Source organism: Pelodiscus sinensis, chromosome 5 (genome assembly GCF_049634645.1).
Source record: "Pelodiscus sinensis isolate JC-2024 chromosome 5, ASM4963464v1, whole genome shotgun sequence".
Taxonomy (NCBI): Eukaryota; Metazoa; Chordata; order Testudines; family Trionychidae; genus Pelodiscus; species Pelodiscus sinensis.
The window spans coordinates 14,077,483-14,092,564 of record NC_134715.1 but is presented as its reverse complement, the minus strand read 5'-3'; the positions used below and the strand labels follow the sequence as shown (position 1 = coordinate 14,092,564).

The 15,082-nt window shown below is 48.7% G+C and overlaps 1 protein-coding gene across 15 annotated transcripts in view; it reads right to left on the bottom strand.

The window, feature by feature from the left end:
- The window catches only part of PTPN13 (protein tyrosine phosphatase non-receptor type 13), a 238,698-nt gene that overhangs the window by 4,634 nt on the left and 218,982 nt on the right, over nucleotides 1-15,082 (bottom strand). For all 15 annotated transcript variants that reach the window (XM_075929542.1, XM_075929544.1, XM_075929547.1 and 12 more), the window contains 3 exons: nucleotides 13,629-13,966; nucleotides 5,719-5,934; nucleotides 2,956-3,018 (listed from right to left, as the gene is read on the bottom strand). In XM_075929542.1, the coding sequence (XP_075785657.1) occupies nucleotides 2,956-3,018; nucleotides 5,719-5,934; nucleotides 13,629-13,966 (617 nt within the window). The remainder of the gene's footprint in view (nucleotides 1-2,955; nucleotides 3,019-5,718; nucleotides 5,935-13,628; nucleotides 13,967-15,082) is intronic.

Here is a 15,082-nt window from a genome sequence, read left to right as displayed (position 1 = left end):
CAGCTTGAGAATAAAGGACTGAGGGAAGTGAGATGTGGGAGAATAAAACTGAGCTCTGGAGAAATGTTTGGCTAGAGTTTCCCCTACAATATGTACCAGTTCCGACTTACATACAAATTCAACTTAAGAACAAACCTACAGTCCCTATCTTGTACGTAACCCGGGGACTGCTGTATATTCCACTCATTAGGTACGGAAGCTGGTTTAAAGGATAGGTTACGAACCACAGTTAATAGTTCTGCAATTTGTCATCTGAGTTCTTTCATAACTCTTGGGTGAATGCTATCTGGTCCCAGTGACTTGTTGCTGTTAAGTTTATCAATGTGTTCCAAAATCTCCTCTAATTACACCTCAATCTGGGACAATTCCTCAGATTTGTCATCTAAAAACAAGGGCTCAAGTTTGGGAATCTCACTGACATCCTCACCTGTGAACACCGAACCAAAGAACTCATTTTGTTTCTCCACAATGACTTTATCATCGTTGAGGGCTCCTTAAGCACTTTGACTGTTCTGGGGCCCCACTGGTTGCTTAGCCCGCTTCTTGCTTCTGATGTACTTAAAAAACATTTTGTTATTACTATTTGTGTTTTTGGGTAGCTGTTCTTCAAACTCCTTTTTAGCTTTTCTTATTATATTTTTATACTTAATTTTTGGAGAGCTTATGCTCCTTTCTATTTCACTAGGATTTAACTTCCACTTTTTAAACAATGCCTTTTTTATCTCTCACTGGTTCTTTTACTTGGTTGTTAAGCCACTGTGGCACTTTTTTGGTTTTCTTACCATGTTTTTTAATTTGGGATGTACATTTAAGTTGGGCTTCTATTATGGTGTCTTCGAAAAGTATCCATGAAGCTTGTAGAGATTTTACTTTTGTCACTGTACCTTTTAATTTCTGTTTAAGTAACCTCATTTTTGTGTAGTTTCCCTTTCTGAAATTAAATGCCACAGTGTTGGGCTGCTGAGGTGTTTTTCCTACCACAGAGATGTTAAATTGTATTACATTATGGTCGCTATTCTCAAGGCCTGACGGTACTAGGGCTGCTGGGAGACAACCAGGTTAGAAAAAAGCAGCAGGTCCACACACCCTTGCCAATGATGAGTGGCCATTTCAGACTGCAGTTTGCCCGAGGTAGGGTCTAAATGACGACTGGCAGTGGGCCACTAAGGCAAGATGGGCATAAGGAACTCTCTGGGAGAGGAGGACCCAAGAATGCAGGGGCACTGCTGTAGGGCACTATTGGGAGGAAAGGGCACCATAGACATGCAAGGACACAGGGCCTGAACCACTGCAGGTGACGTAACTGAGGGTGAGACACTGGCCAGCAGAAGGCACTCCAAGGCTGAAGACCTAATTCCCAGAGAGACCAGCAAGAGGTGCCGTGGCAGTGAGTCACAACCCCATTAAAGTCCCTTTAATTTTTAGTTTGCAGCTTAACCCCCTCCCCCTGCAGATACTGCACTTATCTAGCAGGTAACTATCTCTGAGACATTTCAAGTAGGTGGGGTAAGGAACCCCCTTTGGGCATATGCCTGTCACACTCTGCATGCTGCTTGAAACCCTGGGCCTGCTGCATGCCTCAGGAGCATGAACAATAGGAGGTGGAACCATCCCTAAACTAAATATTCTAAGGTAATTCAAACAAACAACTAATATACACTACAAAAAGAACTGAAGACAACTATGCTAGGGATTAACTACTTGCAAAGCAAGAAGTCAAAATCTCCAATGATCGGAACTGGCAAAATGAAGGAACCGAAGCAGCAGTTGGGCCTGCAAGGATATATGTATGACACCATGATGCATCAACACAAGGGGCGCCACAGTCTATCTGACAGGTTCCAGTAGGGAATGTCTACCAATGACTGTGTACGTACCATGCACACACACATATTGGAATGCACATGAGCAATGACTTGAAGAAAAAGTCACAATGGAACATGGAATTTAATTCAATAATTCTAGAATAAGACTATATCAGATTGTTTATAGCCCACATTAACACAGTTCACTATATGAAAATGTGTACAACTTTGTACTTGTTTGCATGTACTTGTATTTGCATGTGGGGAAGCATGTCAAAAATTACATGCGTTATTATGAATTCTGTCCCTATATTAGTATTTGATTTCACTCCAGCAACATCAAGGTTGAGTTTATAGGGTACAAAGTGTAGGGTAAAAATTTCTGAGGCAGGCTATGATATTCTATTAAGAACCCCTATTCTAAATTTCCAGTCTGAAGCTGGCACACAAACAGAGTACATGATGGTTACCCCTCTCCCACTCCCACCTAGCCCATGGAAGAAAGGCCATCATAGAGCTTTTCCAGGATGCGAGACAGGACATGACACATTCAATGGTGCTAGGAACAAATGTGCCATTGTCAAATACTCCTAATGTCTCTGTTTAATCCCCAGATGAACCACATCCGTGCAGAGGCACCTTGTTGAAGCTGACAGACATATCCCCAAATGGACCACATCTAGGCAGAGACACCTCCTTGAAGCTGACAGACATATCCCACTTAACACATAAATGATAATTGATGTCTGCTTTGTTTAAATACTTGTTTTACTAGATGTAAGGTATTATGTAAGCTATGGGCGGAAACACTATGTAACTTTATATTATTGCTCTTATTTTGCCTCACAATTAGCACCTATCCTGGGGTCAAGGATCTTACCCCCTCCCCCATCACTTGAACTGCCCATTAAGCATCCTATATAATTAATTGTAATCTATGGTCTGGCAATGTTCACTGAGCTTAGCAAGTGACGTGACACTCCGCCAGCACTGTGTGTGTAATAAACTCTCCTGCTTGCTTGAGTTATTCTACTGTGTTTCCTAACACAGACATCTAGCGCAATCTATAGGATTATCACATTTTATTTGAGAGATCCAAAACTCAGTTTAAAATCTTTATTAAAACAACACTTGATAACCCAAGACATACCTCCGTCTGAACCATTCCGTGTCTCTGTAGTCGCATTGTACGCACCAAATCAGAGATGTCAAACTGCCCAAAGCAAACAGATAGTAGCAGCAAGTGAGATATTATAACAAAACCACACATATTCAGAGCAATAGTCCTGTATAACAGCAGAGAATTTACAATTTACATTCTAGTTTAGTAGACCAATATTAGTCAAATTCCAGGAAAACCACTATATTATGAGCATATGCAGAAAGCTTGCAGTATGGCCTGTATCAGGTGCAATAAATACTGTATGTGAGAGCTTTGTGAGTGTGTCATTGACCTTTCCCTTTCATTTTACCTGCTCCAACATACCCGTTTATTCCCCAGTCTTTATTCTAATAAAGCTCAATCTGGCAGGGTGCTGCACATTCTGCCCTTAATGCAGCATAGCACTCAAGTATGAGCTCAACTTTCAGCATGTTTACACCCACTTTGATTTCCATGAGACTATGAAAGTGCTCCAAATTCAGCATGTGTGTGCTTACATGCCTTGTTGGATGAGGCTCGGAGATGCTGCCAATACATTTTACTTTACACCTAGATGATAGGAAAATGATTGCTCCATGAACTGGCAGTTGGGACAAGATTCAAATGTGGCTGCCAGTGTCCTCCTGTGGTCAAGAAAATCTCTATGAAATACGGCATGGTATCCCAAGTTCAAAAGCTCTCTTTCCACATCACTGACTGAGGCACAGGAGTTGAAATAGTGACCTATTCTGTAGTAATAGATATGTAGCCGTGTTAGTCTGGTCTAGATGAAACAAAAAACAGGACTATGTAGGAAGTGGGTCTGGCCCACGAAAGCTCATCACCTAATAAACCATCTTGTTAGTCTTTAAAGTGCTACAGTCGTGTTTTTTGTTTGACCTATTTTGGTTTTGCTTTATTACAGCCTCCTTTGTGTGGATGAAAGATTGGTAACTACTGAATTCTACAGCTGTTGACTCTCATAACTGCCCCCAAAGGGCCAGTCTGATTTGCTTTTTGTTCTAAATATTTGCTTTAATGGAATTATGCAGCCACACGGGGTGAAAGTAATTTACATTTCTTATAGGCACTATCCTATTGCAACCCCCACCTCTTGAAGGGGTAAGAAAGGGGGGGAGCAGTCATAGGACAATACTTATAAGAAATGTAAGTGTTGGATGGAGTGTGGGGAGCTTGTGACAGGGGGTTGGTGCTGGTGTGGTGGAGTTCAGGGCAGGAGGCTGGTAATGTGGAAATTGTAGGAGTCAGGGAAGGTAGTTCAGAGGTGTGGGGGGCTCTTAAGCAGGGGATGCAGGAGTCAAGGTAGGGATGGAGAGCTTGGGGCAGCTGTGTGGGGGTGTAGAAATCATGGCAGAGAGTTGGTGGAGGCTTAGGACAGGAGGTTGGTGATGGCAGGGTGGGGGGGGGGGAGAGGAAGTTTGGGAGTGAGAGTGTAACCAGCAGATCCCTGGGGCAGCAGGGACCATGATCTTTGGCCACCCAAACATTGGAGCTGGCTGCAGAGATATGGACCATGCTGCCCACGCCTTAAGCACTGGAGTGGCGGGGACTGCACTGCCTGGCCAGCTGAGTCCTAGGACTGAAACCTGCATGCACTGTGGCTGGCAGCATCCAAAGCCTGGCCCGCAGTTGGCCAATCTACCAGTGTACTGCACCAGGGCGCCCTGGCTTACTTTCACCTTTGCTGTCACATAACTGCCACAAAATGGCCAAATGCATCCTTTCTGTTTTAAATAGTTGCTTTAATTGAATTATGAATGTCATAGCGTACTGTGTTCAAAGAGACCAAATCTTTGGAAGAAAAATCAGGGAGCTTCTTAGAAACCTGAGTATTAGATAGTTTAATGTTGACTAAAGCACATTTTATAAAAACACTGTTAAGAAGAAATGTGAATACTTAATTCATTTACCATAAACAATTATTATATTCATTAAATAACTTGGCGTGATAGATTTATATTTTTATTTTTTTATCATTTTGATGTATGATATCAATGTTTATTTTTAAGCTTTTAAAATGATCTATTTACATTTTCACAGTTGTGAAAAATTATGGGCCTTAAAATATTTTTTTCATTTTTATTGATTTAAATTCAATCAGAGGAAGTTAGGTGGTAGTATCAGAAAAGTTATTTAATGACAACACATATTGAGATTCAAAAAGCTAAAGGTTTATAACCACAAATTGTCAACATCACATGCCAAAATATACCAAGTAAATATTATACACACTCTAAAAGTTCTGAACCAGCAGTTTTTTTGCTTTGCTTATCTGTAAATTTCTACCAATATCCATGGAAGTTATTTTTTTGCTTGTTCATGAGTGTACTGTGAAACTGAAATGTAGCAAAATTTACAGATAAAAATCTTACCCTTCTAAGCCTATAAAGATACATCTACACAGTGTTTTGGAGCCCACAGTGGTCAGTTTCCTATCCCCATTGACAAGACTTGGGTTACACGGGCTCATACTCTAAAAATAGCTGCACAGACAGCTCTTGGAATTTGTGACTTGGGCTGAAAGTTAGGTTATGAAACACAGGGACATCAGCTGTTTTTAGGTTTTTTTCTTATGCTCATTATTTCTGGTTTTCATAGTTCATGCTGTTTCATACCAGGTTACCAAGGTTAAGGTATAACCAGAGTCCTTGAGTCAAAATATTTGCAAATTAGAAAAATAACCTAATAGCTCCTGTGGCTCACAGTTCACTTCGTCAAAAGCACAGCTCAATCTGTCCTCCGGGTACTCACATCAAGATCCTTGCTGATTAATCCTAGAACCACATCAATACAAATAAGTGTTCCTGAACGTCCAATGCCTGCACTGCAATGAGTGATGATAGGCCCCGATTTATGAACGTGCCTCATGTAGGAGATGAAAGTGAGCAGGTTGTCTGGTTGAGATGGTGTGCCATGGTCTGGCCAGGCAGTGAAATTCAGATGAGAAACATGTCGTAATTCACCAGTCTAAGGTTTTAAAAGAGACAGAACAAATATATACAGACATGACAGTGCGACTGACAGAACCTGTAAGACTTGCCTAAGACCATTCAGTGAACAAACAGCTTACTATAAAAGGAGACTTGCTAATAAATTGTGACCCAAACTTTACGTTTTGTAAACAGAACAGTATTTACAATGTTTTACATGAATAGAAGTGGAAATTTGTTTGAATTGTTTGTGGGAAGAAAGCCTGGAGCATATCTGACTGTGAGAACAAAAGGACAAGGACTATGTATAAAAGTGAAAGAGGCCAGTTTATTTTTATTGTCCTAGCTGCATTTTTTGAGTACAGGATCTTTCGAAAAAGGCTTTTCTTTTCGAAAGAACCATGTCTAGACCGCAGTTTCACTTTCAAAATAGTGTTTTTCGAAATAGTGTATTTCGAAAAAATGCCATGACGCGATTATGCAAATGAAGCTTGGGAAATTTAAATCCTGGCTTCATTTGCAATTTCGATGTCTAATTTACATCACTCAAAAGAGGGATGTAGTCTAGACATATAGGAGAGAAAAGAACAATTACCTACCTGTAACTGTTGTTCTTCGAGATGTGTTGCTCATGTCCATTCAAAGTAGGTGTGCGCACCGCGTGCACCGCGTCTTCCGGAGCGTTTTCCCTAGCAGTACCCATAGCGCCAGCAGGGCGCCCCCTGGAGTGGCGCTGCCATGGCGGGGCATAAGTACCCCTGCCGGCGCTGCCCCACCTCAGTTCCTTCTTGCCGGACACTCCGACGAAGGGGAGGTGGGGTGGGAGTCGAATAGACATGAGCAACACATCTCGAAGAACAACAGTTACAGGTAAGTAACCGTTCTTTTCTTCTTCGAGTAGTTGCTCATGTCCATTCGAAGTAGGTGACTACCAAGCTAACCCCAGGGAGGAGGGGTCGGAGCAGTCATACCACCAGAGTCATGAAGAGAGGTGAACAAATAAACAAATTTATTCGAACAATCCAACACGGATAAGGCACATATTAACAACAATGACAGCAGAACATATTTACATTACAGATTCGAGGACTGCAGAGCCCACCCCTGCATCCTCCCTGGCCTGCTGTGCTAGCGCATAGTGTGCCGTAAACGTGTGAAGGGAAGACCATGTGGCCGCCCTGCAAATTTCCGTGATTGGTACCTGAGCACCAAAAGCTACCAAGGACGCCTGCGCCCTGGTAGAGTGTGCCTTTACCCTGGGTGGGGTTTTACCAGCCAGTTGATAACATTCTGTGATGCATTGCACCACCAATCTTGATAGCTTTTTTGTCGATATAGGCGAGCCTTTCACCCTTTCCCCAAACATAACAAACAATTGTTGGGATTTGCGAAATGGCTTGGTTCCGTCAATGTAGAACGCCAGCGCCCGCTTAGTGTCCAGGGAGTGAAGCACCCGCTCCTTAGGGGAGGCGTGAGGTTTCGGGAAAAAAACCGGGAGATAAATTTCCTGGGACAGGTGGAACGGTGACACCACCTTTGGGAGGAAGGCTGGATGAGGCTGGAGCCTTACGTTGCTATGTGAGAAAACAAGGTAGGGCGGGTCGACAGTTAGCACCCTTAACTCCGAAACCCTTCGAGCCGATGTAATGGCCACGATGAAAGCAACCTTTAACGAGAGGTGCTTCAGTGAACACGTGGCCAGTGGTTCAAAGGGGGGTAACATAAGCCTGTGGAGGACCACATTGAGGTCCCAGGTGGGAAGCGGGGCCCTCACCGAGGGATACAATTTTTCTAAACCAGTAAGAAACCATTTAACCACCGGGTTAGAAAAGAGGGAAACTCCTGTCGTACCAGCATGGAAGGTGGAGAGAGATGCCACATGGACTTTGATAGAGGAAAAGGACAGGCCACTAGACCGAAGCTGGAAAAGATAGTCAAGGATAGTCAGAATAGGAGCCAAGGGCGGGTGTATTCCTCTCCGTGACGCCCAAGACGAGAAGCGCCGCCACTTGGCAGCGTACGACCGTCTAGTAGAGGGTTTCCTGCTACTGAGGAGCACCATCTGAACCCCTCCTGGGAACATTCCTTTTCAGGTTGGTTCAACCACGGATAAACCAGGCCGTTAGGTGGAGAGACCTGAGATCCGGGTGAACCATGGTCCCCTTGTCCCAAGGCTGAGTTAGCAGGTCCTGGACTGGAGGGAGTGCTATTGGGTCTTGGGTAAGCATGTCCACTAGGATGGGGAACCAGAATTGCCTGGGCCACTTGGGGGCTATGAGAATGATCGTGGACCGAAATGTCCTTGCTCTGGTCAACACTCTGGAAATTAGGGGGAACAGGGGAAAAGCATAGAGAATGCCCTCTGGCCACACAGCCGTCAGGGCATCCCCCAGGGAATATTTCCCCAGCCCCAGCAGGGAACAGTAGCTCCGGCACTTGGCATTGTGTGCCGAGGCAAACAGGTCTAGGAGGGGATAACCCCACCTGCGGAAAACCTGACACAGAACAGAGTCCTTGAGTGACCACTCGTGGGCTCCAAAGGATCTGCTCAGCGTGCCTGCTAGCAGGTTTTTGCACCCCGGGAGGTATTCCGCCTGTGGCGTGATATCGTGCCTCACACACAGGTGCCAGAGTTGCAGGGCCTCTTTGCAGAGGGGAGGTGACCGTGCCCCACCCTGCTTGTTGAGATAAAATACCGCTGCTGTGTTGTCCATACGAACCAGGATCGAGCGGTGAGAGAGCCTTGGCAGGAAGGCTTCGCAGGCTCTCCTCACCACCCGCAATTCCCAGACGTTTACGTGCAGGGTTCGTTCGGAGGGGGACCAGAGGCCTTGAGTCCTGTGCTGCCCCAGGTGTGCTCCCCAGCCCAGGTCGGATGCATCGGTGACCAGCGTAAGAGAGGGGGGAGGGGCATTGAAAGGAACACAGTTTCCTGGGTCCACCATAGAAGGGAGTCCAGAATTTCTGGGGGCACTGTGATTATGGAGTCACAAAGACCCCTGGATTGGCTGAAGGCCTGTGCCAACCACGCCTGCAGGGGTCTCATTCTCATTCTGGCATGGCGCACTGTGTACATGCATGCCGCCATATGGCCCAGGAGCCTGGAGCAGACCCGAGGGGTCGTGATAGGGGAGCGGATTAACCCTGAAAGCAGCTCCACTATGGAGAGGAACCTGCTCTTGGGCAAGAACGCTCTTGCCACCCTTGCGTCAAGGAGGGCTCCCACGAATTCTATCCGCTGGGAGGGGGTCAGGGATGACTTTTCGTCGTTTATCATGAGCCCTAGCTTTAGGAAGAGGGCTCTTGTGAGTGCCACGTGAGCTTCTACCTGCTCGTACGAGCGACCTCGGATCAGCCAATCGTTGAGGTACGGGAACACGTGCACCCCTTGTTTGCGGAGAAATGTGGCAACCACCGCCATACATTTTGTGAACATCCTTGGTGCCGTACATAAACCAAAAGGGAGCACCGTAAACCGAAAATGGTACTGGCCCACCATAAACCTGAGGAACCTCCTGTGGCTGGGCCTGCTCGCCACGTGGAAGTATGCGTCCTTGAGGTCGAAAGTTGCATACCAGTCTCCTAACTGTAGCACTGGGATGACCGAGGCCAAGGTCACCATTCTGAACCAGTGTTTTATGACCGCCTTGTTTAAATTTCGGAGGTCCAAGATGGGACGGACTCCTCCCTTCGGTTTGGGGACAACAAAATAACGGGAGTAGAATCCCCTTCCTCGCAGATGCGGAGGAACCTCCTCTATTGCCCCTTTTCCGAGGAGCACAGACACCTCCTGGCACAGGATGTGTTCGTGAGGGGTGTCCCTTACTAAGGACGGAGAAGGGGGTTTTGAAGGTGATGGGCCCAGGAATGGGATAGTATAGCCTCCATTTACTATGTTCAGAACCCAGGCATCCGATGTGATTAGAGCCTATTCATGGGCAAAAAGGGATAGCCTGGCCCCAAACGGGGGGCCAGGATGGGAGACTGATATGGGACTCTCAAAAAGGGCGTCAAAATTGGGGCTTGCCCTGATGGAAAGGACCGTGGGGACCTCCCCGCTGGGTATCCGTCCTGGGGTGATGACGTCGACCCCTAGCCCCCTGGGGGTGCGCAGCCGCCCCGGAACCTCCACCGGAGGCCCGGGAGCAGCGCCTCCAGTAATCTCCACGGGGGACCTGGGGCTGCACTCTCCCTTGCTGCCTATAGGGTAGCTGCCGACGCTGCGGGGCCGGCGTGTGGATGCCCAAGGACTTTAAGGTGGACCTTGTGTCCTTTAGGGTATGGAGCCTAGAGTCACTGTGCTCCGAGAACAGAGTTTTGCCTTCGAAGGGCAAGTCCTGGATCGTATGTTGCACATCCGGGGGAATTCCCGAGACGTGGAGCCATGCCCCGAGACGCATAACGACACCAGTCGCCATAGTGCGGGCTGCTGAATCAACGGTGTCCAATGACGCCTGGAGAGCGGTTCATGCAATGACTTTACCCTCCGAGGCAATGGCCGCGAACTCCTGACAGTCCTCCACTGGGAGTCTGTCTCTGAACTTTTTGACGGCCTGCCAGGTATTAAAAGCATACCGACTTAGCATCGCCTGCTGATTAGCGATGCGGAGTTGTAGTGCCCCTGTGGCGTAAACCTTACGGCCCATCAAATCCAGCTGCTTAGGCTCTCTTGCCTTTGGAGAAGGACCGGGCTGAGGGAGCCTTTCCTTTTGGGCCGCGGCCTGCACGACCAAGGACCCTGGGATGGGCTGTGAATACAGGTATTCATGCCCCGAGTGCGGGACGTAATAACGCTTCTCGACCCCTTTTAAGGTAGGGGTCAAGGTCGCCGGCGTTTGCCACAGGGCATTAGTAATTTTGGACACCGTTTTGTTAAGCGGTAAGGCCAACTGCGTAGGCGCATCCTCCGTGAGGATGTTCACCATTGGATCCGTGTCCTCAATGACAGGTTCCGCCGGAACGGCCAGGTTGGAAACCATGCGCCGCAGCAGATCCTGGTGCGTACGGGCATCCATGGAAGGCAGACTTGGTGCCGGGTCTGCTAGTGCCTTGTCCAGAGACGACAACGACGACGACGACGATGATTCCTGAATTGGCACAGGAGTGGTTGTTGCCAACTGCGGTGCCGGTTGGGCAACTTGTGCCCCCGATGGGTCCGCCTCCGGTGCCGATGCCTGCGCTGCTGGATCGGGTTGCGGCGCCCGAAGTGGGGAAGGAGGGGCCCGGGACAGGCACGCCAATGGTTGGGAACGGTGCCCTGAAGCCTCCGACCCCAAAGAGGGGGGCAGCTGACCTTGCCACTGATGGTAGGCCCAGGGGGTCCAAAAAGGCCACTGCGGATGCGGGGGCCACGTTTGCTGAGTGTGGTCCCGCCGATGTCTGGACCTGGACCTGTGGGCCGAGGATGCTCCCGAGGACCCCGATCGGATGGAGGTGGCGTCTGAGTCCGACGAGTAATCGGACTCCGGCCAGGGTGGAGCCGAGGAGGAATGCGGGGCAAACTTAGCCATGGATTCAGGCTTGCCCGCATGAGTACGGCGGGGCTGGGCAATCTGCGGCACCAGGGGACCCATGCCCGGTGCCAGAAGGCTTGTTGTCAGTTGCGGCACTGGGGGACCCAGACCCGGTGCCGAGAAAGCTGCTGAACCCAGTTGCGGTACCGGATGCGAGGTAGCCAGCTGCGGCACCGGGGTGCCCAGGCCCGGTGCCGGTTGAGTCACCAGCAGATGCGGCACCGGGGTGCCCAGGCCCGGTGCCGGTTGAGTCGCCAGCAGATGCGGCACCGGGGTGCCCAGGCCCGGTGCCGGTTGAGACGCCAGCAGTTGCGGTACCGGGGTGCCCAGGCCCGGTGCCGGTTGAGACGCCAGCAGTTACGGCACCGAGGTGCTCAGGCTCGGTGCCGGTTGAGTTGCCGCCATTGGTTGCGGCACAGGGGTGCTCAGGCCCGGTGCCGGTTGAGTTGTGGCCGGCGGTTGCGGCACCGGGGTCCCCAGGCCCAGCGCCGGAAGAGATCACTGCGTCGATGCCGGTGCCAATGAAGGCATGGAGACGGATGCCGGCTCTTGGGTGTCCGCCATGGAGAAGAGAGGTGCCTGAGTGGACGCCACATGGCTACGGAGATACGGTACCGGTACCATCAGTCGGGGGGCTGGCAGGGAGCTCAGCTGCAGCGAAGTTCGAGCACGGCTCGAAGCTACCTGAGACTGACAACTCGGCGTCGAGAAGGGTGCCGTAGCAGCGATCGGTACTGACCCCACATGGGGTGGTCCTGACGCGTAAGCCGCCTTAGCATGCCGACCTGGGCCATGCGGGGCGAAGTCGTAGCTAGCTGAGCCTCCGGCGAGGGTGATCTCGACCCTTCCGAGTCAACCGACGATGGAGGGGAGGTCGTGAGGCTAATAAGGTCCTGCGCCGCTTCAAACGTGTCCGGCGTGGATTGGCGGTGTGAAGGTAGGCGACCAGGACTATCGAGGCCTCCTTGGCACCGGCGGTGCGCCGCAGGAGATGTGTGCACCGGTGAGCCCGCGCCGCGGTGCCCGATCGAAGTTGACTTCTTTGAAGGGGACCTTCCGCGGGACTTCTTCGCCCTCTTGGATGGAGGAGAGTGAGACCGGTGCCGAGACCTCGACGCCGACGCACGGTGCCGGTGTGGAGCCTCCCGCGTGGAAGCCAGTGCGCTGCGCACCGTAGGTTGCTCCGGCGGCACTAGTTGAAGCGCTGTCTCCATGAGGAGAAGCTTCAGACGGGAAACCCTTTCTTTTCTCGTGCGGGGCTTAAAGGACTTACAGGCAATTGCCAGATGAGCCTCACCCAAACACTTAAGGCAACTGTCGTGTGGGTCGCCCCTGGGCATAAACTTCCCGCAGTCAGCGCATGTCTTGAAGCCTTGCGGCCCTGGAATTCCTTATCCCCAAGGGGGAAGGAACAAAACAAAGGACCTAACTATCTAACTACAAGAACTATTTACAGACAAATGTGAGAACGGGAACCATTAGCTAACTAAGAGAGAGATAGAGACGCTCCAACGACCGTCACGGCGGTAAGAAGGAACTGAGGTGGGGCAGCGCCGGCAGGGGTACTTATGCCCCGCCATTGCGGTGCCACTCCAGGGGGCGCCCTGCCGGCGCTACGGGTACCGCTAGGGAAAACGCTCTGGAAGACACGGTGCACGCGGTGCGCACACCTACTTCGAATGGACATGAGCAACCACTCGAAAAAGAAAGGGGCATTTTAGCACTGTGAGGTGATGTGCTTGAACAGTGCATAACTGTTATCTGCTGAAAAAGCTCTCCAGCTACCTTACAGCAGGGAGCTGGAAGTATTTGCATAGTGGCAGTGCTGAGAGCTATAGAACCAAACTGTAAATCCCGGACATAACTGAAACCACTCCAAGCCAGGGGGCGCAGCAGCACCCTCAGAACGACTTGTTCCAGCATCTATGCTAGCTGATGCAGAATTTTATTCCAGTAGTGGAAGAAGCCACTCACTGAAATTGTCACATGGAGGAAGCAAAATCATAACAGTCAGAAAAAATAAGGACAAAAAGGATTTCAAAGAAGATTAATCCTGTGTTTTTCCAGAATGGGGTAATTTAGACCAGCTGTGGCTGGACTGAGGGGATCAAAGCCGAACAAAACAGAACAGAACAAAACAAAAATCCCAGAAACTCCCACAAAACCCTACCTAATTCCCTCCAAACCCACAAAGTGTTGAATGACTGGATTCACTTACTTGAATATCTTCTAGCTCCAGCACTCTAATGACAAAGCTTTTCAGCTGCTGCAGTCTCACAAGGGCCAGTCGAAGTCTATCATTTACCACGATAGTTTTGCCAAGTACATCTGGCCAATAGCGCTGGCATTTTATCTTTTCTCCTTCTACTTCCTGGGTCATCATGGCTATTACAGTACACTTTTGTTCCCAAGTCATTTGCCAGAAATCCGCTACTGTCGTTGGGAGTGGTCCTTGACATGCAATGTAGACAAATTCATCATTTCCCACTGGCATTCTAATGAAGCTGGCATTGATATATCCACCTTCAGTTCCTAGGGGCACTCTAGTGGTATCATCTGCAATCCCAACATAGAAAATATACTTTAATTATATTTCTCCATATACCTATAATTAAATCAATGTTCTGTAAATACTTGTGGAATACTTTTCATCTTCAAAGAGACTCACAAATATTAATGAAGCCTCACAATAGGACAAAAGTACGTATTAACTCCACATCACATAAGAAAAAAGAGGCAGTGAGGTAAAGAAACTGATTATCAGAGGTGCAGAGCCCTTGGAGAAGAATTAAAGTTTTCAGCTTTCACCAGTCCTAGAAATCAGGCTCTACAGCTACATTTACACTCTGAGCTGGGGTGTAATTCCCAGCTCTAAATCACTAAATGTGAGATCACTAAAATGAGAATTCAGTCTTAGCAGTGCAAGTAGTAAGAAGGGCCAGCTGCTCTGAGCGCATGCCCATCACAGGCCTAGGTACACACTCACAGCATAGACTCACTCAGAGAAGATTAGAGCTGGAAGAGACCCCAGAAAGTCATCTATTTCAACCCCCTCTTCAAAGCACAATCAACCCCAAATCACACCAGCCAGGGCTTTGTCAAACCTGGTCTTAAAAACCTCTAAGGAGGTCCACCACCTCCCTAGGGAACCCATTCCAGTGCTTCACCACCCACCTAGTGAAATAGATTTTCCTAATGTACAACCTAGACTTCTCCTACTTGAGACCATTGCTTCTTGTTTTGTCATCTGCCACCACTGAGAATAGCCTGGTTCCATCACTTTTGGCGCTCCCCTTCAGGTAGCTGAAGGCTGCCATCAAGTCCCCACCACCACCTTTAGTTCTTCTGCAGACTAAATAAGACCAGTTCTCTCAGCCTCTCCTCATAAGTCATGTTCTCCAGCCGCCTAATAATTTTTGTTGCCCTTTGCTGGACTGTCTTCAATGCGTTTCTGTAATTGGGGGCTCAAAACTGGATACAATACTCCAGAGAAGGGAATAATCGCTTTCATCTATCTGCTGACAATGCTCTTACTGCTCTTACTAATGCATCCCAATATGCCATTAGTCTTCTTGGCTACAAGGGCACACTTTTTACTCGTATTCAGCTTCTGATCCACTGTAATCCCTAGGGGTATGTCTACACTACAGCGCTAGTTCGAACTAACTTAGT